Source organism: Drosophila albomicans, chromosome 2R (genome assembly GCF_009650485.2).
Source record: "Drosophila albomicans strain 15112-1751.03 chromosome 2R, ASM965048v2, whole genome shotgun sequence".
Taxonomy (NCBI): domain Eukaryota; kingdom Metazoa; phylum Arthropoda; class Insecta; order Diptera; family Drosophilidae; genus Drosophila; species Drosophila albomicans.
The window spans coordinates 8,403,912-8,428,540 of record NC_047631.2 but is presented as its reverse complement, the minus strand read 5'-3'; the positions used below and the strand labels follow the sequence as shown (position 1 = coordinate 8,428,540).

At 35.9% G+C, this 24,629-nt stretch overlaps 2 protein-coding genes and 1 long non-coding RNA gene across 3 annotated transcripts; 1 reads left to right on the top strand and 2 right to left on the bottom strand.

Moving 5' to 3' along the window:
* The first annotated feature begins 1,673 nt into the window (after positions 1 to 1,673).
* Positions 1,674 to 24,563, top strand: LOC127566124 (uncharacterized). The gene is made up of 2 exons (XM_052007745.1): positions 1,674 to 2,278; positions 23,010 to 24,563. The coding sequence occupies exons 1-2, from the start codon at positions 1,741 to 1,743 to the stop codon at positions 24,455 to 24,457; spliced, it is 1,986 nt and encodes a 661-aa protein (XP_051863705.1). The 5' UTR covers positions 1,674 to 1,740; the 3' UTR covers positions 24,458 to 24,563.
* LOC127566126 (2,3-diketo-L-gulonate reductase) lies at positions 6,267 to 7,859 on the bottom strand. The gene has a single exon (XM_052007747.1). It carries the CDS (start codon positions 7,758 to 7,760, stop codon positions 6,429 to 6,431), a length of 1,332 nt encoding a protein of 443 aa, XP_051863707.1. The 5' UTR covers positions 7,761 to 7,859; the 3' UTR covers positions 6,267 to 6,428.
* LOC127566128 (uncharacterized) lies at positions 14,931 to 15,958 on the bottom strand. The gene is made up of 3 exons (XR_007955413.1): positions 15,890 to 15,958; positions 15,347 to 15,431; positions 14,931 to 15,279 (listed from the first exon to the last, which is right to left on the bottom strand). It is a non-coding gene; the product is annotated as an uncharacterized LOC127566128 (long non-coding RNA).
* Positions 24,564 to 24,629: the final 66 nt, after the last annotated feature.

Sequence of the window (24,629 nt, the reverse complement as noted above, 5' to 3'; positions counted from 1 at the left end):
ACATTATATTCACACACATTCTAAAATCACAAAAAAAAAATAGAAAGAAAGCTAAAGAGGAGTTAACCCGCTATCCATTTTAAATTACATCCCGACCAGTGAAAATATATAGTACTGACAATTTACTGATAATATTCCGTGATTATCGATTGAATTGCATTCAATATATGCCGTAGAATATTTAACATGCCATGAAATGACTCCCAAAAATATGGGACGTTTTTGCCCGATGCCAATATTTCAGAATACATATATCTCTAATATGTATTAGACCGGCTATTCTATAGTTTATAACAACTTAGTGTTCATACAATTGAGTGTGGTCGCCTGTGGAATACCCGATACCCATTTTGAATAAAAGCAAAACAATGCGGGATTATTCTTAACATATACCAAAATAATATACTGCAAAAATAATGTTGAAAAATACGCCAATTGGTATATTTGGTATATTGATATGCTACTACATTCAAGAAATACTATTGATTGAAAAATACAGCAGATTGTCAGCAAAAGCAACTAAGAACCTTAATAAGTAGGCGTTGTTGCCTATACAAAAGTTTTTCTTGATCGCAAACAAATTTCAGAAATTCAGAAATTACAAATACTATAGTTATTGCATATACCAAAACTCTCGACTCTTGTTTTGTCAATTTGTGGGATGAAAGTTGGTGTTAAAATATAACAAATGCTATCGAAAAAAAAATTATTGCTTTATCTCTTATATGTAGTCTCTGAGATCTAGATGTTCATACGCACAGACAGACAGACGGACAGACGGACATGGCCTAATCGTCTCGACTGTTGACGCTGGTCAAGAATATATATACATTATATGATCGGAGATGCCTTCTTCTACCTGTTACCTACATTTCCAGCCGGCACGAAGTTATAATACCCTTCTACCCTATGGGTAGCGGGTATAAAAATTCCTAAGTCAGGACTAAAATCATTAAAGATGGGCTATTCTTTAAAATAAGTAATAACGGAACTAACAGCAACAATAGATTTTTGATAAAGTTTAAAAAAAAAAGAATATATTTTTAAAAATTTTTCAAAAACAAGCTTTTAGTCAGACAACAAGATTTTTCAGTCCCAGTATTTTTCAGAACAGAGAGGGTCAATTAATTTTGTCGTAAAAGGGAAGTGAGTAACGGATCTCAAGACGGATTTATAAAGCAAGTTAGATAAACTTAAGTACTACTCCGGGCGAGACAGCGATTGTCAATAAAAGTATTTTCGAAAAAATCTTCGAAGAAAACTTACTTTATAAATGGTTGTATAAAGATAAATTCTTTTAGTAATTTTAATCGAATTCTTGTTGCGAATGGTCTATTACAGTCAAATATAAAATTACCTACGAATAATTATCACTTAATTTGAATCTTTTGATGAATGTTAACAGGCACGGCTCGTGCCACTTGAATATAACTTTTTTTAAATTTGTAGAAAACCCACCGTAAATATATTTGAAAATCGACGTCTCTACATGAATATATAATGCGCGGATTTTGATCGTATTTTGGGTGAAAAAATTAATAAAAAAAATTAATAGACAGTTGATCTATTCAAGTGGCGAGCACTGTATATTATATGCATATATAATATAATATAATATATATGAAAGTTTCATTCTCATCATACATTTCAATACGAATCATTCGTGAATTTACTGTCATCGCGAAAAGTTCTGTTGCCGGTCATTTGAGAACAAAAGAACAACTTAACTATTTGCGTACAATGCAAATCCAGTTCTCACTTTCGTGGCTATTGCTGCTGATATTTGTGCTCTTCAGTCAACAAAGTCAGTCAGTTCACCCCATGGATATCCTCGTAGACGGAGTTGTAGCATTTGTTCATAATGCGAATGAAACAGTAGCGAAGGTGCGCACCGATGTTAATGAAATAAATAATGATCTTGGTGAATTTGACAATGCGAAAAAACTCGAAAATCAAATCAAAGTGCTTCAACATTTCAAGAACATCGCCACACAAATTAATCAGATCGAAAAAAATCACGTTACACTTTCTAAGCATCCGCTATATGACTACTTATTCGGTAGTGACACACAAATGGATGAAATAGGCAACATGGTTGACGACATGGAAGCGATTTCAGAGGAATTTGCGAATTTTGAGAAAATGGCTATTTCTGAGAATGACACTCTCATTATTTCATTCACTGAAGAAATAACTCGGCCAAATTCTCTTAAATTCTTAAATAATGATTTCTATTTGAAACTTTACGGTCAGCGATATATCAGCAAGGCACTTTTAAGTCAACTGCGGCAAAAATATGAGATGTCATCGGAAAAACTTTGTCATAGTTCCCAGACACCTCAACAACTTGTCTACTCATTGTATAAGGATATCGCTCTGACAGAACTCAAGGCATACATTCTAATCGAGTACTCACTGCTGATTCGACGGGTGTCCGGCCCAGGCAATTTCAATTCGGAAACGAATTTGGTTCGCAACAACTACAACAATATCAACGAAGAAGCTCTCGACACACTCATAAATACGTTGAAAAAAGCTGATCGTGTTTTATGGCGTTGCGATCCAGAAAACCATGTTCAAGGCGTTACCTACGAAGAGCTAACTCGACTGCTTCAAGGATATGTGGAGAATGAGGTGGATCTCAATAGCGACGGGTCATGCAGTCAGAGCTGCCCCGATTACACCAACACAACTAAGATGGGATGCTTCGAGCAAAAGTTCTGTTCTCAACAACCTTCGTGCTCTGGTCGAATTCACGATTGTCAGTTCATAGAGTCAGACTTATCTGTATGTCAATCACCGGAGAGCAGCAATCGTCGCTATGACTACATTCAATATAGTGACGGGCCTCGATTTGGAGAGCGCGAGAAATGTTGGCGTGACGTAAACAATGTGGAGAGCTGGAGGAGATTGTTTTACAAATGCAGCTACTGCTTCTGCCTATGTGATGAACCGGGTCCAAGGTCTGATCGATACTTCAATCTTCGACCAGTTATATCGGATGTGTGGGATAACAAAGTTGTGACTGGCGTGCGGTTTGTGAAGAAGAATCGCATAATCCATTTGCAAATACAACAGGGTCAACTCTTGCCCCGAGGTGCGATCAACGAATCAACTGTTGAGTGGAAGCCTGTTGATGACTACAAAATCGATGATTTCAATGTCACCGAGGGAGTGGACTATCATGCAATGAGTTATGAAAACCGACGCATGAATCTGGGTGATATAACACATACATATAGAACATATGTTGTAACCGGCGTGAGTTTTAGTGTCTTCTTTGGGAGATTGAGTCTCAAAGTATCTCATGGCGCGTATTGGTTTGAAAGGGGTGAACTAAATTTGTATAATTTAATAACGGACAAAGAAGATTTAACAAAGCATATGATTTCGCGTTTGAAAGAATTTTATTATGTGCACGAAAAACTAAACATCGATAATTTGGATGTACCAACACGATCAACACACAGTTCAGAGCCATTGCCAAACAAGAAGAAATATATCGAATTTGTTAACACGGGACTGGAAAAGGATGCGGCACAAACCACGATTCCATTTCTGGATATGCAGGAAGTTGCTTCAAATCCGCCAGTTCCGTTGTCCAGCATTGGTCTCTACTATAAAAGTAGTCCTGGTTATGGTGGCTTTATCGCTCCTAGAATTATCAGCTATGATATCGCAGATAACGTTCGGTTGCCGTCTCCCGAGCTATAATATTTGACAGAAATTTAAACTACTAGAAACTTTTGATGGAAAATGCCCTTTTTTTTAAGTAAAATAAACTTTCTGCATTCCAGATTTTTGTTTTATTTTACTTATTTGAGCTGTGTAAAGCTCAATAGTGAATGAGGTAATAAATTTGTTATGATGATTATTGTATTAAAAATAACCACTGTGCACTCTCCAGGCACAATTCGACTATCAGCTTAATATTTTCAGTACTCGCTAGATGGGTTCATTTCATGTCAAGTTTGAATTAACATCCATGGCACGTTATCAACAATCTTAATTTTAAGAGCTGCGCATTTTTTTAAATTTTGTTTTTTTCTTGGTCATAGTCATAACATGTTACATTTTTTTGTACACTATTGTGATACTTGACAAAAAGATTAAAGTGCACAAACTACAAATGTAACAAATATTTAGTCAAACCGAACCCATGTCATGTCATCAAAGATTTGTAAAAAGGTCGCGATTGACAGTTTATATCGACGACTTCTCAGCCTACAATTCGGAATTAATAGTATCAGTTCAGCTCTTACTCTCATTTAGTTTTCAAATAATTTTTATTGTGACATTTTTAACCGAATCTTAATATTAATAAGTAAGAATGCTACAGTCGATTGTGCTCCACCGTGGGATACTTGCTGCCCCTCTTCAATAAAATAAATATATATATATATATTTTTTTTTTTAGAACTTTGCTTTTATTTATTTAATCTTCTTCTTAATTTTAAAACTTACAATAAGTCTACGAATCTTAACATTAAAATTTAACTAACAGTGTGCTACATTAAAAAAATATACCATAGACGAACATTGCTATACCAAACAAACATATATACCAAATTAATATACCGCAAAAAATACTAAAATATACCAAATTATAGATATCGTATATTAATATAGTACTAAATGACAAATAAAGCATTGAATAAAAAATATACCAAATTCTCAGCCAAAGCTTCTAAGACCCGTAGTAAGTGTCTATTCTTCCCATATTTATACCCGCTACCCATAGGGTAGAAGGGTATTATAACTTTGTGCCGGCAGGAAATGTATGTAACAGGTAGAAGGAGGCATCTCCGACCCTATAAAGTATATATATTCTTGATCAGCGTCAACAGCCGAGACGATATAGCCATGTCCGTCTGTCCGTCTGTGTGTCTGTCCGTCTGTCCGTCCGTCCGTATGAAACACTGGATCTCAGAGACTATAAGAGATAGAGCTATAATTTTTTTTTCGACAGCATTTGTTATGTTTGCACGCAGATCAAGTTTGTTTCAAATGTTTGCCACGCCCACTTCCGCCTCCGCAAATCAAAAAATCGAATAACAAGCGTAATTTTAAAGCTAGAGTTACGAACTTTGGTATATACAATAACTGCTATAGTAGTTATGATACCTGAAAATTTTGTTGCGATCAGATAAAAATTGTGGAAGTTATTAAAGAAATACTTTTGTATGGGCAAAAACGCCTACTTACTATGGGTCTGAGTTGCTTTGGCCGACAATCTGGTACATTGTGCCGTCTATGGTATATTTTGAATGGTGTACTATATCGATATACCAAACATATCATTTGGTATATTTTTAGTATTTTTTAGTATTTTCGGTATATTTTGAAAATGATACCGCAATATTTTGCCTTTATTAAAAATGGGTAGCGGGTATCTCACAGTCGAGCACACTCGACTGTAACTTTCTTACTTGTTTTTTATTTAATCGCAACCAAGTTTTTAGGAATCACAAACATGGTATTATTATTTATATCAAAATTCGGGACCCTATCTACAAAATTACGCCTATTTTTTGATTTTTGCAGATTTGCGTAGGCAGAAAAAATTTGAAATGAAATTGATTTCTGAGATGTGGGGATTCATCCAGACGAACGTTGATCATACACTTTATAGAGTCGGAGATGCCTCCTTCTGCCTGTTACATACATTTCCTGGAAGCACAAAGTTATATTCCATGAATTTTGTACATACATTTTAACAACTTAAAGTCATAATCCCCTTTCCTTTTTCTCGATCTATACATATGAAACATTTGAGAATTTATTGACAGCGCGTAAAGTTGACTTTCCCTTTTGACTAAGGGAATAAAAACCAATTCAGTTTTCTCTATCACTGCCATTGCTGCTGATATTGATGATCTTTAGTCAATTGAGTCAATCAAACTTCTTATACGAAATAGATGGAGTCCGCTGCCTATAGGATAAAAGGGTATTATAACATTGTGTCGGCTGGAAATGTATGTGACAGTCAGAAGAGCGCATCTCCGATTCTATAAAATATATAAATTATTCTATCGATAAGCTTCAACAGCCGAGAAGATAAAGCCATATCCGTCTGCCGGTCCGTCTGTATAAACACCTAGATCTCAGAGATATAAGAGATAGAGATAAAATTTTTGCACTTTGCAAATTGACATAATTCGAAAACAAGCGTAATTTAAAAGCTAGAGTCGTGAACTTTTTTACATACAATAATAACTAAACTATATATGAAACCACAATTTTTCTCTGATCGCATCCAAATTTTCATGCATCATAAAATAAATTGTTATTATTGTATGTTCTGCAATTTTGTAAAGTCTCCTTAAATTATTTAAGGGAAAAACTGTAGTTTGTTTTCGTAGCGTGGCATGGCATAAACAATTTTCCCAATTGAATTTATTATTTGGCTTATAATAAATTGTAACATCTTATTCGGTCTTTTGAACCACAAGAGGTTTTATGTTGAAGCGCTCGCTCAACTCCTGTAGGACATAGAGAGTGCAGGGTGATAAAGTCAAGCCACCCTGATCGTCAACCATCTGCATATGCAGACTCTCCTTGTCACCAGGAATCAATGGCGTCTGATTGGCGTCCCAGGGCAAAGCATCTCGCAGCAGCTGCTGGAAATCGCTCAGTCGCTCCTCAAAGGATACGCAAAAGCGCATTGGATCAATGGCAATGTACACCTGACCCAGATCCGCCACATCTTGATCCGTCCCAAACAAACCCTGACGTCCCACCACCTGAGAAGCATATCGTGCTCCTGTCATCACTCCGCAAAGTGTTTCAACCATGGCGGCCAAACCAAATCCCTTGTACTCGGGCGCAAATGGAAGCAAGCGTTGAGCCTGTAAAGCATCTGCCACATTGCTAGTCGCCAGCCCATTGCAATCCAAGGCCAGATGCGGCGGCAACTGCTGCGTGTAACCATTGCAGTAATCGAGCTCCAGTTGTTCAATCGTGTAGCCCGGCATGCCCACATTCATGACGAACTGTTGCTGTGTGCCTGTTGCCGCTGCACAGGATATCGAATTGGCGCCCAGTAGCGGCTCTTTGCCTCCGCTGGCCACCAAAACGGGCAGCCCACTCGACATGCAGACGCCGAGCAAACGTTGCGACAATGCCTGGCATGCGTACCATGAAGCCATGCCAATGTTGTTGGAGCATCGAGACACCACAAGGCCAATGGTCTGTTCCCTAGCCTTGGACATGGCCAAATCCATGCAGAAATTGGCAACCACAGGTCCTGGTGCATTTTGCCCATCCACCAGGGCCAACGCCTCGCGCTCACAAAGCACTTTCGGCCTCATTCGTGGATCGACTCTCAAATTGAGCAGATCGTTGGCAATCGCAGGCAGACGATGAATTCCCATGCTTCGCTCTCCCATATAATCGGCGGCGATCAATGCGTCTGCCATCTCGCTAGCGGCCTCAAGTGGCACATTCATCGCAGCGAACACGTCGCTTACAAATCGCTGTATATCTAGTACATCGGCCAAGGAATCCACATCGGAGGCCATATCCAATTGCACTTGTCCTCTTATTGGGGGCTGCTCGTGACCCTCGCACACGCGAAGCACATGCTGTAGGTTTTGCCAGATTACCTTATTGTCCAACGGTTTTGTGTCGTTTGTCATTTTAATATCCTTCTTATAGTTCTTGTTTATCGGTTCCTTGTGATCCGATTTCAATTGTGAACCTAACTTCGGCTTAACGTGCACTTTTCGTAATCTTTCCAGCATATTGAGTAATCTGCGCATTTTTGCATTTCAATTTAATTTCTAGTCAGCTCCTAGATAAATAAGTGTGAGTTAAAAATCAAATATATTTTCAGCCAGTATGTATTTGTATATATTTATTTGATTTTAGTTTAGATTTGTACAAATACAAAATGTAATACTAAATGTAAGAAGTCGAAGTATTATGGGAAAAGCAACGAATTTTATTTTGTTACCAAAATATTTGTTACATTTTTTATGAAATCTGTATAAGTGATGGTTATCAATTTTGATGGATTATTTAGGACATCTATTAGAAATTATATTCATAGTTTTCTCCACAAATTCAGATGTACCCCCATGCACAATCCATGCTTTGACCTGTACTAACTATCCCGAATAAACACATTTTATTGCCATTAGGACAATCATCGAAAAAGCCGCAGCCACTATCTCCTTTACAAAGTGTAGTTTTAACATTATATGAGGTTACATCTATGTGAAAGTTACTATTTGCGATATTATCTGTTATGTTTAGTGTTCCTTCGACAAAATCGAAATTTAGCTTTTGATTTAACTTTCTTTCTTTCGTATCCCACGCAAAAACTTTGCCACTGCGATTTGTATAACCTTTCTCCCAATCAAAGTGGATTTTTGGTATGCAAACTATTTTAAATGGCAAATATGGGTTTGCTTCCAGATGAAAAAGAGCCGAATCAGATCAAAAGTCGACTTCCGGATTATATTTGTTAAAATGTTAAAGAGATCACAATAGCTGCGAATATGATTGACAAAATGGAACTTACGGATCAATAATTATCTGCTGAACTATCCAACACTCACTGTGTTTATCAGCCTCGTCTTTATTGGTTTCATTGGCCTTTCGACAATCATTGTGGCTATCAATGACGGATACATTGGCTTTTTGGGCTGGCATCACACGAAATCGGTTAGTTCCAAAGTTGTTTTTTTCATCTCTAACGCAATGAGCAGCAGTCAATACGAAATTGTGTCGTATTAGGACACCACCACAGGAGTATTGGAACTGCTACGTATTGTTGTTGTCATAAATAGCAACTGACCATGGTGAATGGTGCGGTTCCGTTTCTGGGGCATTTACAGACAGTGACGTTTGCAGCTCGTTTACTCCACATTTTATAGAGCAATATTTATCTCTTTTACCAGAATGTTCCCAAGTTCCGTTGTTAAGGCACACCGAGGTAAACTTCGAATTAGTTTCTTTGTAATGGTAAACAATCATAAGTAACTGTGGTTCCTGGTTCCAAAGTTGTCATGTTGCAAGTTATATTTTCTCCGTACCAATTCTTGCACTTTGGTTTCATATTGTCCAGGCAATACAATTCACTTGTACTGCACATTTCTAGATAGAAGATAAAAAACAAATTGATAAATATTATTTTTGTAAGATGGTGTTGAAAGTTCTATTAAAAAGTACACACTGCCGCATCTTAGTTTGGGTGGAGCTTGTTGTTGCCATTTTTTGTCTCGACAAAAATATATTATTTATAACATTCAGTTCTTCGAACAGCTGAACTTAACATTCGCGTCAGTTAAAGGTGGTTTTATCTTCTTTACGCAATTTGTGCCGTCGTGTGAACATTTCCAAATGCGCAAATTTGCTTCATCATCATAAGTATCTAAGCTGCAGCCCAAATCTTCATTAGTATTTGGGTTCTTATTTTGACTGTCACACTTTGGAAATTTATGTAACCATCTTCCATTTCCATTTTCATCAATCATGCACACATTCCACTCTATGCCCTTGAACTCTTGCTGAGAATCGTAGCACTTGAATTGAACCACACCTCTAGCATAGACAAAATAATGAGTTTAATTATTTTGCATCTTAGCATACATTGTTGTGTTGCTAGTAAATATTAAACCATTTCCCTCAGGCTCTGCACATATAACTGCTGGCTTCGGATTCCATTTATGGTTAAATTGACAATGAGTTTCCAACTCATCGTAGTTGTTGTCGCACAGTTGACTACTATTATAGATGATCTTTCCATTGCCACACTGGAAATAGGGATGCTTAAGTTCTTGCATGCACATCTCTATAGACTCATCCCGGTCATTCGGACAATCGAACTTGTCATCACATATTTTATCCGCGGAAATACAATCGTTTTCGGTTGAAGCTTGGCATGACAGCTGAGGTCTATAAATAAATTAATTTTAAATTTAACTAGAATTGAATATAAATTAATTTAATTAAATTGAAATTTTTAATTTAATAATTCCATATTTTACAAATATTCTAAAATACAAGAATATCATAAAGGCTTTATTTGGTATCTCGATATAGTTCAACATTAAAAGTATATAATGGAATACAAAATATACCATATTTTCAGCCAAAGCTATCTCTAAGGTCTATCTTGAAATATCTTCAGAGCTTCCTTCCTGAAGAGCCACGAAAGCACAATATTTTAAAAATATTTTGAAATGTCGTTTTATATCAAAGAGAATGTTAAGAGCCGAAAATAATGAAAGAGAAAAATAAAAGTCAACTGTCTACAGGAAATTGAGCTCTCGCTCAATTAACACAGGAGACTAAAAGGGAGAGCAATTAGATTAGACAGTTTGTGATAAAAGCAGTTACGTTTTATTCATTCAAAAGTTGAAGACGCGCATCGAAATTAATTGCGATTGTATTGAGCAATCAGAAATAAACAACAAATATTTTTTCGAATTAATTTTTATGATTTTTATTTGATAATTCAAAGGTGGAATGCCCAGAAATAAAATTGCTCATATTTCTTTGACATTCCTTTTATCTCTTACTCATGCAAATGTGATTATAACTTTTTTGTTCAAAATTGCCAGTCTCAGCATTAGACATGATTATCATTAACAACTCAATGAAAATTATTTTCTCTAAGAGTTTATGGGGACATTGAAAAACAGAGTGAAGTAATTATATGTAAATTTCATTTAATCACAAATCAAACACATTTTATGGAGATAATAGATCTTTTTAAATAACATTTATGTTTTAGTGTAGCTTTTAACCAAAGTGTTTGTAAAATCGTCAGAGTTTTTAAAAGCACTGACAAAATTCACAGATGAAGAGAAATTGATGGAAATTGAATTTTCTTTGTAACACAGATTCTTCCAAACTAAATTGAAATTTATTTATTATTATTATTATTATAATTATTTTCTTTATTATCCGTTTTTTAGCCGAAAAAATATTCAATGATCAATTATAATTTTTGTGAACCAAAAGTGATGACTTAATAAATTTTTAAACTACCATATATAGTCGTGATTCAGAGCTGTTTATTTCTCTACATCTTTTAATGCCTTAAATTTGTAATATTTTCTTGTTCTTACTTTAGTTTTTTACACTTTTGAATACATGTTTCTGAAAATCAGCTGTGTGCACATTTTAGTTTAGGTATTATATTCTTTAGTGTTTAAGAAAAATGGTTTTTGTTGTTGCTATCGCTGCTGTCATGTGAATTTAAATATAATTATTACGTACTTTTCACACGTCGAATTTTGAATTCGGAGTTCAAGCTGTTTTTCATACTTCTTACAGATCGCAGGCGACTCGTCAGATTTATCGATACAATCAATTTTTGGATTGCACATTTCAGATTTAGCGATAGGCACTCCGTTTGCCCAGTAGAAAGTTGAAGGACGGCTCGTTATGGGATATTTGCAGTTAACTTGTAACTCATCCTCGCCAAAAGAACACTCTTTTGTACCATTACACACTGCACTAAGCCTACGAAACTTTTTATCAGAAGGGCACTCAAAATAACAGTATCCATTGAATAATAGGACAACAAACGGAATCACCAAATTTACAAGGATTATGCGAATAATCATAATGTCAAAAGTCTTCACTGAGTTCACACTTCAGACTGTGTTACAATTGCTCTCGGCGGTCGATTTATACTTCCTATTAAAGTGAAAACTTCTTGAGTGAACATACGTGTTCTTGTCAATTTGTATGCTGATAAGCTATAATTACAAAACTGTGAATATTATTATCGCAAATAGCTTTAAAGAGAAATTCCAGATACTATTATGTAAACCATATGTTATGAGTTTTGAATAGTTTGACCGAATATACAGAATTTTAAAGATGAAAGATTTTTTTAAAAAACGGCATACCATAGCAAAGCACTTAAGATTTTATTATATTGTATCATATAAAGCGATAACTAAATTATATATGACTATTGGACGAATTGGTGCGTCAGGAAAGTCTTGGCGGAAGCGTAAAATAAAACACGTCGTGCTGCTTTGACTATTTATTCGTGACTATACATATCACATATATTAAATGTTAGTTTACATAATTGTGTGCAGTGCAGATGTTAATGTTAATGCATTGTTAAGTTAGTTATCGATACTTATCTATATTCATATGCGTGCATTGATATTTTTAACACTCTTCCTCAATGTAAGCATATTTACAAATACTACTTCAATTTTAACAAATTTATGAAATGCAAATGTTTCTGCTTCGGCAAATTCTTCGTTAATAAGTCTGCACAGGATTCCTTGCAAGTTGTTGCGGACTTAAATTGTCAGTGTGGACTATATTTGGGGTGCTGTCTACGCCGCAACCAATTTCGACTATAAGTCTGCACATAACAATCGCCTCTTTGCATGCTGTTGATAACGCCATGTACTCAGCTTCTGTGCTGCTAAGCGCTACGCTCCTTAGCTTCACCGATTTCCAGGATATCGGACCACCTGCCAGAAAATGTGCATAACCCGTATATGACTTCCGGTCACTCTGGTCATCACCCAAATCCGAATCGACATATGTAGCTTTTAAACGCCTTTCGTTTCCTTAGTGTAGCTTAAACTCTGACGTTGAAGCTAAATATCACAACACATGCTTCACTCCTGCTAGATGCTCCACACGCGGATCCTTATTCCGCTGAGCCAATTTTGCAACTGAATGCAAAATATCAGGTCTGGTCGTAAGAGCTAACCACATTAACTTTCCAATTGTTGACTTATATGACCTCAAGTCAACTTTCCCACATTGCACAGTGGTTGCGCCCGTAGGCCATAAATCGAAAAATCGACTTAAAAATAATTAGTCAAAATGTAAAGAATTTGTCTCAAAATTGTCCACATTTTGTCATTGCAAGCTAGTTTTTTCCGGAAATCTAACGGGACATTCTAAAAATAGAATGCAAAATGTGAACACGTCTTCAATTTTGCTGCTGCAACTGCGTTTAGTGAGCTTTTCGTCAAAACAAAAGTGAAGTTCAAAATGGTCGGACGTTCGCAAAAATTCACCAAATTGAAATATTTAAAAAGGGTATTAAAGTTGAAGATATTTACTTTAACAAGTTCTTTTACTGAAATTAATTTGAATTATTTATTATTTGTTATTGTTTAATTTTAATTAATACTTATTTTAAGTGAATTGTGATCGTCATTATCTCTGTTCAAGTAGATTTTTAGGTATGTTGCCCCCGATTCCCCCTTTATGAGTGATATCAGTGCATTTGCCAATGTTTTCAGGTAATAAAAATGTTAAATTCAGCTGCAGATTTTTGCCGATGTGTATATACTCATTAATAAACTAAAGCTATCTTACTGTTTTCAAGGTCAAATTTGCGACGCAATCTGCTGCTCCTTCTTTGCCTTTGTGATGTTTTTTTTTGTGTTTGTGGACAATTTTACATATTCTTTTTTCGCTTATTTTTTTTATTGGCGCTTCTTAAAAATACGAGCTTTTACGCATGTACATCTTTGATCTTTGGTGCACAGAAGAGGACACGAATGCAGAAAAAACTCGAAAAGTAATTAGTTTAGTAGAAGAAAGCAGAATGGATGCTAATAATCAAATTTTAGCACTGTAACTCCACCGGAAGTATTTTGGCGCACTATCGGCATATAAGCCATACTAAGGTTGTATGGGAGCTATAGGATATAGTATTCCGATCTAGACAATTTTTTTACTATATATACAAAATATTTTTATAGAATTTTGGGCAAAATTTCGTAGCAATATAACAACTAGAAGTATTTTTGGCCGCAACTCCCATATTGGCGGAACCACTGTGCACTGACGAAATAGTCTCCAAACAGCACAGTGCTTTTATTTGTGAGTATTTCTAACATATTACATATTATCATTGATTAACCAATGATTTGAGGTTTTACTGGGTTTCCCTTAATCCTAGAACTATTTTGTTTTAATTTGTTTAAAACTATTTCTAGATGAATATGAATCATTATTATTGTTCCCAGAATATACAACTGTCCGAATAAGAATATTATTGTAATACCAATTTTTTTTAATTGTTCAAAATATCTTTTGAGGAGATGTATTGAAATATACCAATTTGGTATTTCTCATTACAAAAGATTCTTGAACAGCCGTGAACTGGTCACACTAAAAGTGTTTCGCTCTCTGCTCTTTAAGCTCTCTTCCCTTTCGTATTTTTGACAGAGAACGGACAAGTTGTAAGTAAGTAAAGAAATATAACAAGAATTAATTTAAAACAAAACAAACACTCGCCTTACTTAATTGATTCACTTGTTCTTTTCAAGATGAGCGGCAACCAAGCGGTCGTGGTGCTAAATTGCCGCGTATGCACCCAGGCATGTAAATACTACAAATCGCTGAAATGTGAGATCGAGATTGGGCCAGAGAGCAGCACAACGGTGGCAAAGATGCTCACCTTTTGCTTTGGCTTGTCGTATGAGCCGCAAGATGGCGCCGCAGCACGTTTGCCACAGCAAATTTGCATGGCTTGTTTGCCATTGGCGAAGCAAGCATACATTTTAAAGCGCACGGCCATCGAACTTTTGCGTTTGAGCCTCAACAACAATGCCAATAGCCACAACAATAATAACAGCAACAGTGCTGCCGCTGCCTCCGCCAATCAACAGTATGTTGTGAACGAGCTGCTGGGCGGCAACGGCGCCAATGAGGCTGAAGCAATGGCTTCCCAGGTGGAGGAGGAAGAGATTCAAGTGCGACGAATGCATCAGGGCATTCCCAACCAAGAGAGGCCTCAGTATCCATAAGAGTGTCCATAACTGATTTCAGTAACTGCGATTTCAGTGCATAAGAGAAAATCAGATTCATGTTGACGAATTGAAGTTATATACCCCGGCCATAATTCCATTCGATGCTTACTATCCAATACAATCTACAAAATTTCATACCATATTAAAAAATATATCAAAAAATTACACATTTTATTGCGGGTCGAAATAATTGCGAGACACTATTTGAAGTTGCAGGCCTTCCATAGCACGACGCAAAATCAAGTTAAGAAGAACTTGTAACTGCTGAGGATCCATTGCCTCAACAATACCTACGCTCCTTATTTTAATGCTTATATTCTCTCCTGAACGACTGACGTAGGAATGTATTATCAACATCGGGCGAGAAATCAACACGGTACTGATAAAGCGACCAATTGGGAAATTTGAAGTAATTTGATTGGTTTGCCTGTAGTACCCATTTTAGTAAGCAGACCACTGGGACGAGATCGCACAATTTCGGTAATTAATCGTCGTCCATGCACCGATCCACGAGGTTCACCTATTTATTGAAAATATTGATTATTAATTCCTTGGATTACAATTTTTATAATTATATATTAATTTACCCTCAGCAGCCCCAGTATCGCCTAGAGTAGCTGGGTTACATATGGGCCGCCTAGCCTCAGCTTGCTGCGGTACTGGTGCATGACCCTGAAAAAAAATAATTTAGATGATAATAGTCAGTCTTACATGTATTTATGTATTATTCTTTAAAAATTATATTATTCTTTAAAAAATTATTCCGTAGGTTCTGCTCTCTGTCAAAAATACAAAAGGGAAGAGAGCTTAAAGAGCAGAGAGCGAAACACTTTTAGTGTGACCAGTTCACGGCTGTTCAAGAATCTTTTGTAATGAGAAATACCAAATTGGTATATTTCAATACACCTCCTCAAAAGATATTTTGAACAATTAAAAAAATTAGTATTACAATAATATTCTTATTCGGACAGTTGTATATTCTGGGAACAATAATAATGATTCATATTCATCTAGAAATAGTTTTAAACAAATTAAAACAAAATATTTCTAGGATTAAGGGAAACCCAGTAAAACCTTAATCAAATCATTGGTTAATCAATGATAATATGTAATAAGTTAGAAATACTCACAAATAAAAGCACTGTGCTGTTTGGAGAACAGAATAAGACTGACTATTTCGTCAGTGGCAATTTATTACAAAAGGCATGAACATGTGTGTATGTCAGAATCTATGTATGAGTGTATTATCGTCAGAGTTGCATAGAGTAGGCTTGGAGTTGCATAGAGTAGGCTTGGAGTTGCATAGAGTAGGCTTGGAGTTTCCGGATCGGCATTATTCCATGTGGCCGGAGAGAGGGGCATGTTAACTCCTCCCCCCCCAGTCCGAAGAGACGGCCATACAGTCAACCATAGGCGGGAATGGCCGGAACGGAGAAAGATGGCTCGGTGACGTGTTGTTGGTATATGCCACGAACTCCGACGATATTTTGAATTTTACAATTTTTGGGTTGTGTTCTTAATGTATTGTTTGTCGGTGTTATGGTTTCTAGGATGTTTACTCAAACACTTCTAGAAAAGTTTGGTTCAGTTTAGTTCAAGCTGCCCGTACTCGTACGCTTTCTCGATCGTCTCTGGCCTTTGGTTTCTAATAGCTGACCTAAGTGGGTCCTTAAATCCAACTAGGAATGTATTTAGGCAGAATCTGTCATATTGGTCTGCTTCTCTGGCCAGTGACATCAATTCACTTCTTATTCTCGTGGCTGTGAAATATAATCTTCCCATACTGAGTCCATCCGGAAGAGTATGTAACTCTCTAACAAGCATTTCTTCTGTCTTCATGCTGGAGTATAGTCGCTTGAGATTTGATTTAATGTCATCCCAACTGTGGAGTACATCGCAGACACTCAGTGCTTCGTCTGCTCTGCCTTTAATTTTGTCACGGATAGTTCCTAGCAAGTACTGTCCGCATGTTGCTTTGTCCACTGATCCGGCTAACAATAGTAGCTGTTCTACTCTACTTATAAATCTCTCAAGATAGTCAGGTGGGCCTTCATAGGTGGGTAATTGATGTACAAGGCCTAGTAATTGATGTAGATTCAGGCTTGTGCTTATAGGAATAGATGAATCCATAGCGTTGAATTATTATTTGTTTCTTACTTTTTCCTGTGTAATAGATATTAATTATTATCAAGAATTTCACAAGCGAAGGTTACACAAACACATACATATGTACATGTTTACATGGGAAAAAACGCCCACTTACTAAGGGTCGTAGTTGCTTTGGCTGACACAATCTGGTATGTTTTGCACTCTATAGTATATACTGAGTATAGTACCATATCAATATACCAAATATAAATTTCACTATATTTTTTTATATTTTGTGGTATATCAATTTAGTACTGTACTGTCTCTGTCTGATTAGATTTTTTACACAACCTTAGAAACTTGATTTACCATAATTATAAAACTATGAACATACTATGTATATTAGAGCATAATTGAAGAGCTATATTATGACTGCAACTCTTCTGAATTTACATATATATATATATATTCAAAATGATTGCCCTGCAGTTCTGAGCGCTAGTTCGTTGCTGGGGAAATAAGCACATACTAGCAGACCACCACTACTTACAAAGTGGCACCTAGCAATGCGTTCTTTAATTTCCGTTTTTGTATGAAATGTACCCATGTAGTGATTGGCGAGGTAAGTACTTACCCATGGCCAATCGACACCTCCAGTTCTGCTGGGTAGATAGTTATGTTCCAGAGTTGCCACCAAGTTCATAAATGGTGGCCTAACTTTCGGCCGTAACACGTGTTGCCACCATGGTAATATTAGTTTGGCAATAATCACAAGAATTGAATTTTCCCGAAAACGGCTTAACCGATTAAAATAAAACAAAAAGCAAAATATTTCTCTATTTGATTCGAATAGAATGAAATAGCGCGACATGGCCAATAAGTTGGGGATATATATGGGTACTAAATATGATAAATAGGTATGTGCATGATCGCCATTTTTTAAATTTGGCAACGTTTTGACTACTTTAGGTAACGCGCAAAAATTCAAAAATGTGTACTATTCTACTAAAATGCGATTTTCTCGAAAACGAATATCACGATTTGAATAAAACAAATTGCAAAGCATTCGAATTTTTTATGTTTATATTATAGCAATGCGCGCCTTCCCAGACAAAGTCTAGGAGGGCGTATAATCGAAAAATGTAAATGTTATTTTGAATTTTCTCGGAAACTCTGATAATTTGCTATGTAGTATATATTGGGAAATGATACATATGTTAATTATCTATTTTTTAAAGTATTGACCAAATTTGTACATAGTCAAAATGTTGAAAAATCTGCAAAACAAAAATTCGACGCTAACTTTTTACTAGCTTCGCAGATGTTAAGCGTTGCCATGCCAAATTGAAATTTATTTGTAATTTTCGCAATAATCACAAAAATTGAATTTTCCCGAAAACGGCTTAACCGATTTGAATAAAATAAAAAGCAAAATATTTGTCTATTTGATTCGAATAGAATGAAATAGCGCGACATGGCCTATAAGTTCTGCAAATATTAAGAATAATTTGATGATAGCGTTAACATAAAGTTTTGCCGCTAACAGTGATCAAGTAAACTGCAAAATTACGATTTAAATAAAAATATAAAATTGCGTATATTTATTAATTATAACAAAGTAATATATATATAAATAGAGTATTTAAATGTAATTTTAAATTATAGTAATATTTTCTGCAAGTATTTGAAGTCCCGCCAAAGTCCAAATGGCATTATTTAACACTGACTGGTTCCACGCTGGTTCCAGTGATTTGATGCACCTGCGAAATGAACTTGTTTTTGCGGGTTAGGAAAAGGTCAATTTTCTCAAAAAACAGATAGTTGGATTTCAACCAAAATTGCTATATATCTTTCTTATAGTTGTATCTACGAAAGTATAATGTGCGCTATGGCCGACAAGAAAGTCAAAAAAAGTTACGGTCATTAATCGGCATCATTAATTTTTTGTGCTCATTTTGTATGGGGTTGGAGCTGAGGTTATCGTACTTTTCTTGAAATATCTCAAAAACGAATAGTTTTAAAATTATGAATTTTTAAGGGTATATTTATAAAACAATACTCTATAACTTGTCATAAGCCGATTTGACCGACAACTCGTCAAAGCCGAGATATTTGCAAAAATGTTGCTACCCCAATTTTTCAATCACGATTTTAGTGCATAAATACTGCATGAAATTCGACGAACATGGATTTAATATAAAGATAATTTAATTTTCTATTGTTTTGCATTTAAACTTTTTTAATTTTAGTTTAAATATCACGTAAAAAGACGAAAATAAAAAGTTTTTTTTAGCCGATATTTTTTTATGTGACGCTAAAGTTGCGGAGCTATCTTGACGCACATCTGGGAAACATCGAAAACATCGATATTGGGAAACAACGATGTTTTTGCAGCTCTATCGTTGAGTCACTGTCCAAACACCAGTTTGATTTGGGAAAACTGCTTGCATCCAATGCATTTAACAAGCTGCACTGCTTGTTTTTGTCTTTCGCTTTTGCGTCTTGCTTCACCGATCTATTTTTGACAATTGACGTTGAGACAACGTTTGTATGCTTCTTCTTCTTTGCGTCTGTCCGGCTCTTTTGGTTTTGCGTCGCAGAAAAAACGAGCGCCGTGTTGCTATGCGTCTCTACACTTTTTCTTCGTTCTCCTTTTTCCTTCAGCTTGATGCACAGAATTTCAATAAAAGCCAGAATATCGCGCGTCTCTATGGCGACTACAAAATTGTCAAACTCTTCTGGTAGACTTGAAAGCAATATAATGGCCTGTAGCTCATTATTTAACTGTATATCAACCGCAGCAAGTTAATCGACAATTTCACAAAACACATTTATGAAACTTGCCATGCTTTGACCCTCCGTCATGCGTAAGTTGAGCAACCTTTTGTGAAGCGCAACCTTACGTACAGGTCCACTTGGCTGATGGATCTTTTTCAGCTTATTCCATGATTCACGTGCCGCTTTACAACTTTTGATAGCACTCAATTGTGATGTCTTCACATTCAACGTGATCATGGCCAATGCCTTCTTATCCATTGCCGTCCTATTGGCGCCTTCGGATGTGCCATTTTGTGGATCCTCGGACACAACATCCCATAGCTCTGCATGTATCAGCACACTCTTCATTTGGATGCTCCAAGCATCATAATTGTTGTCCTCCATCTTTTCAATTTGATACATCGCACTCATTTTGCTATTTGCGTCACGCCACTATTCCTCGAAATAATTTATTTCATAACAGTTCGTAACTGCGCACTTCACTACCAAGCCGTCCCGAGGTCCATAACCTATTGGACGAATTGGTTCGTCAGGAAAGTCTTGGCGGAAGCGAAAAATAAAACACGTCGTGCTGCTTCTACTATTTACATATTCGTGATTATACATATCACATATATTAAATGTTAGTGTACATAATTGTGCGCAGTGCAGATTTAATGTTAATGCATTGCTAAGTTTTGATTGATACTTATCTATATTCAAATGCGTACATTGATATTTTTAACAGCTTGGCGTTGCTAATATACACTACCTAAATCAAACTCATATGGAATTTTTAATTCTTGAGTGTGAAATATAAACACCTATTTATCAATAAATGCACATTCTGAAATCATAAAAAAATTAGTAAGAAAGCTAAAAAAATAAATTTTTTTTTTTAATTTTTGCAATTACTTTCCCAAAAAAAGAAAAATATCGAAGAATAATAACAACTGTATAGTATATTTTGAGTGTAATACTATGTAAAATGCGGGGGTAGCGGGTATACCACATTCTAGCACACTCGACTTTAGTTTTCGTACTTGTAAAATTGAATACAACTCTTAAAATTCCTAAGTCAAGACTAATATCGTTAAAGATGGGCTACTCCTGAAAATAAGCAGTAATAACTGAAATAACAGCGACATCTATGTATATTATTAAGATAAAGTTTGGAAAAGAAGAGTATAACAAGATTAGCTTAGATTGAAAAATCTTGTTTTACGGTTTAAAGTTTAATATTATGCATACGAGTTTTTTTGATATGAATGATTCTTAGAAAAAAAAAATAATAAAATTATTGACTTTCTTAAATTTTTTTTTAAAAACAAGTTTTTAAACAGACAACAAGATTTTTCAGACCCTTTATTTTTCAGAACTGAAAAAGAGGTCTATTGCGTTTGTCGAAATGGAGAAGTGAGTAACGAATCCCCAGACGGGTTTATAAAATGAGTAAGCTAAACTTAATTGGTACTGCAAGCGAGACAGCGATTGTCAATAAAAGTATCTTCGGAATACTCTTCGATCACCAAAAAACTTACTTTATAAATGGTTGTATAAAGACCCTTTATTATTCAGAACTGAAAAAGAGGTCTATTACGTTTGTCGAAATGGAGAAGTGAGTAACGAATCCCCAGACGGGTTTATAAAATGAGTAAGCTAAACTTAATTGGTACTGCAAGCGAGACAGCGATTGTCAATAAAAGTATCTTCGGAATATTCTTCGATCACCAAAAAACCTAATTTATAAATGGTTATATAAAGATAAATTCTTTTTGAATAATCTTAATCGAATTCAAGTTGCGAAGGGTTTATTACAGTCAAATATAAAATTACCTACGAATAATTATCACTTAATTTGAATCTTTTGATTAATGTTAACACGCACGGCTCGTGCCACTTGAATAGAAATTTTTTTAAATTTATAGAAAACCCAACCTAAATGTATTTGAAAATACACGTTTCTACATTAATATACAATAATAAACAAGAATGAAAGCTACAGTCGAGTGTACTCGACTGTGAGATACCCACTACCCATTTTAAATAAAAGCAATATTTTTTGCGGTTTTATTCTCAAAATATACCAAATATACTGCAAAAATGCTAAAAAAAAATATACCAAATGGTATATTTAGTATATCGGTATAGTACCGCATTCAAAATATACCATAGACGGCACAATATACCAGATTGTCCGCCAAAGAAACTAAGAGCCCTAGTAAGTAGGCGTTTTTGCCCATACAATCGTATTTCTTTAATAACTTCGACAATTTTTACCTGATCAGGAATTATAACTACTATAGTAGTTATTGTATATTGTATATACCAAATTCGCAACTCTAGCTTTAAAATCACGCTTGTTATTCGATTTTTTTGATTTCCGGGGGCGGAAGTGGGCGTGGTAAAAATTTGAAACAAACTTGATCTGCGTGCAAGCATAACAAATGCTGTCGAATAAAAATTATAGCTCTAACTCTTATAGTCTCTGAGATTCAGTATTTCATACGGACAGACGGACAGACACACAGACGGACAGACGGACATGGCTAGATCGTCTCGGCTGTTGACGCTGATCAAGAATATATATACTTTATTGGGTCGGAGATGCCTCGTTCTACCTGTTACATTCATTTCCTGCCGGCACAAAGTTATAATACCCTTCTGCCCTATGGGTAGCGGGTATAAAAATTACTAGACAGTCGATCTATTCAAGTGGCGAGCATTGTATATTATGTGCATATATAATATATATGAAAGTTTGATTCTCATCATACATTTCAATACGAATCATTCGTGAATTTACTGTCATCGCGAAAAGTTCTGTTGCCGGTCATTTGAGAACAAAAGAACAATTTAACTATTTGCGTACAATGCAAATCCAGTTCTCACTTTCGTGGCTATTACTGCTGATATTTGTGCTCTTCAGTCAACAAAGTCAGTCACACTCCTTTTACAAAGCAGACGGAGTTGTAGCATTTGTTCATAATGCAAATGAAACAGTTGCGAAGGTGCGCACCGATGTTAATGAAATAAATAATGATCTTGGTGAATTTGACAATGCGAAAAAACTCGAAAATCAAATCAAAGTGCTTCAACATTTCAAGAACATCGCAACACAAATTAATCAAATCGAAAAAAATCACGTTACACTTTCTAAGCATCCGCTATATGACAATTTATTCGATGGTGATACACAAATGGATGAAATAAACAACATGGTTGACGACATGGAAGCGATTTCAGGGGAATTTACGAATTTTGAGAAAATGGCTATTTCTGAGAATGACACTCTCATTATTTCATTCACTGAAGAAATAACTCGGCCAAATTCTCTTAAATTCTTAAATAATGATTTCTATTTGAAACTTTACGGTCAACGATATATCAGCAAGGAAATTTTAGGTCAACTCCGGCAAAAATATGAGATGTCATCGGAAAAACTTTGTCATAGTTCCCAGACACCTCAACAACTTGTCTACTCACTGTATAAGGATATCGCTCTGACAGAACTCAAGGCATACATTCTGATCGAGTACTCACTGCTGATTCGACGGGTGTCTGGCCCAGGCAATTTCAATACGGAAACGAATTTGGTTCGCAACAACTACAACAATATCAACGAAGAAGCTCTCGACACCCTCATAAATACTATGAAAAAAGCTGATCGTGTTTTATGGCGTTGCGATCCAGAAAACCATGTTCAAGGCGTTACCTACGAAGAGCTAACTCGACTGCTTCAAGGATATGTGGAGAATGAGGTGGATCTCAATAGCGACGGGTCATGCAGTCAGAGCTGCCCCGATTACACCAACACAACTAAGATGGGATGCTTCGAGCAAAAGTTCTGTTCTCAACAACCTTCGTGCTCTGGTCGAATTCACGATTGTCGGTTCATAGAGTCGGACTTATCTGTATGTCAATCACCGGAGAGCAGCAATCGTCGCTATGACTACATTCAATATAGTGACGGGCCTCGATTTGGAGAGCGCGAGAAATGTTGGCGTGACGTAAACAATGTAGAGAGCTGGAGGAGATTGTTTTACAAATGCAGCTACTGCTTCTGCCTATGTGATGAACCGGGTCCACGGTCTGATCGATACTTCAATCTTCGACCAGTTGTATCGGATGTGTGGGATAACAAAGTTGTGACTGGAGTGCGGTTTGTGAAGAAGAATCGCATAATCCATTTGCAAATACAACAGGGTCAACTCTTGCCCCGAGGTGCGATCAACGAATCAACTGTTGAGTGGAAGCCTGTTGATGACTACAAAATCGATGATTTCAATGTCACCGAGGGAGTCGACTACTATGCAATGAGTTTTGAAAACCGTCGCATAACTCTGGGTGATATAACACATACATATAGAACATATGTTGTAACTGGCGTGAGTTTCGATGTCTTCTTTGGGAGATTGAGTCTCAAAGTATCTCATGGCGCGTATTGGTTTAAAAAGGGTGATCTAAATCAATATAAATTAGCATTATTATTATCAATTGACAAAGAGTTTTTAAGAAATTCGGTGGCTGATCATTCAAGTTCTTTTGAATATGTACCCGAAAAACTAAACATCGATAATTTGGATGTACCAACACGATCAACACACAGTTCAGAGCCATTGTCAAAAAAGAAGAAATATATCGAATTTGTTAACACGGGACTGGAAAAGGATGCGGCACAAACCACGATTCCATATCTGGATATGCAGGATGTTGCTTCAAATCCGCCAGTTCCGTTGTACGGCATTGGCCTCTACTATAAAAGTAGTCCTGGTTATGGTGGCTTTATCGCTCCCAGAATTATCAGCTATGATATCGCAGATTACGTTCGGTTGCCGTCTCCTGAGCTATAATATTTTGACCAAAAATTAAAACTACTAGAAACTTTTGATAGAAAATGCACTTTGTTTTTGTAAGTAAAATAAAATTATTTTGAAGAGTTCGAAAAGATAGATTGATAAACTATTGTGTGTAAATTTTAATTGAGTTGTGTAATGTTTATTAGTGAATGAGACAATAAATTCG

What these genes read in the sequence shown, in the direction of transcription:
- LOC127566124 (XM_052007745.1), top strand. Translation starts at nt 1,741, where the DNA reads ATGCAAATCCAGTTCTCACTTTCGTGGCTATTGCTGCTGATATTTGTG. An exon ending in TATCAGCAAGGCACTTTTAA is followed by an intron (nt 2,279 to 23,009) that starts GTCAACTGCGGC and finishes AGGAAATTTTAG; the next exon opens with GTCAACTCCGGCAAAAATAT.
- LOC127566126 (XM_052007747.1), bottom strand. Translation starts at nt 7,760, where the DNA reads ATGCGCAGATTACTCAATATGCTGGAAAGATTACGAAAAGTGCACGTT.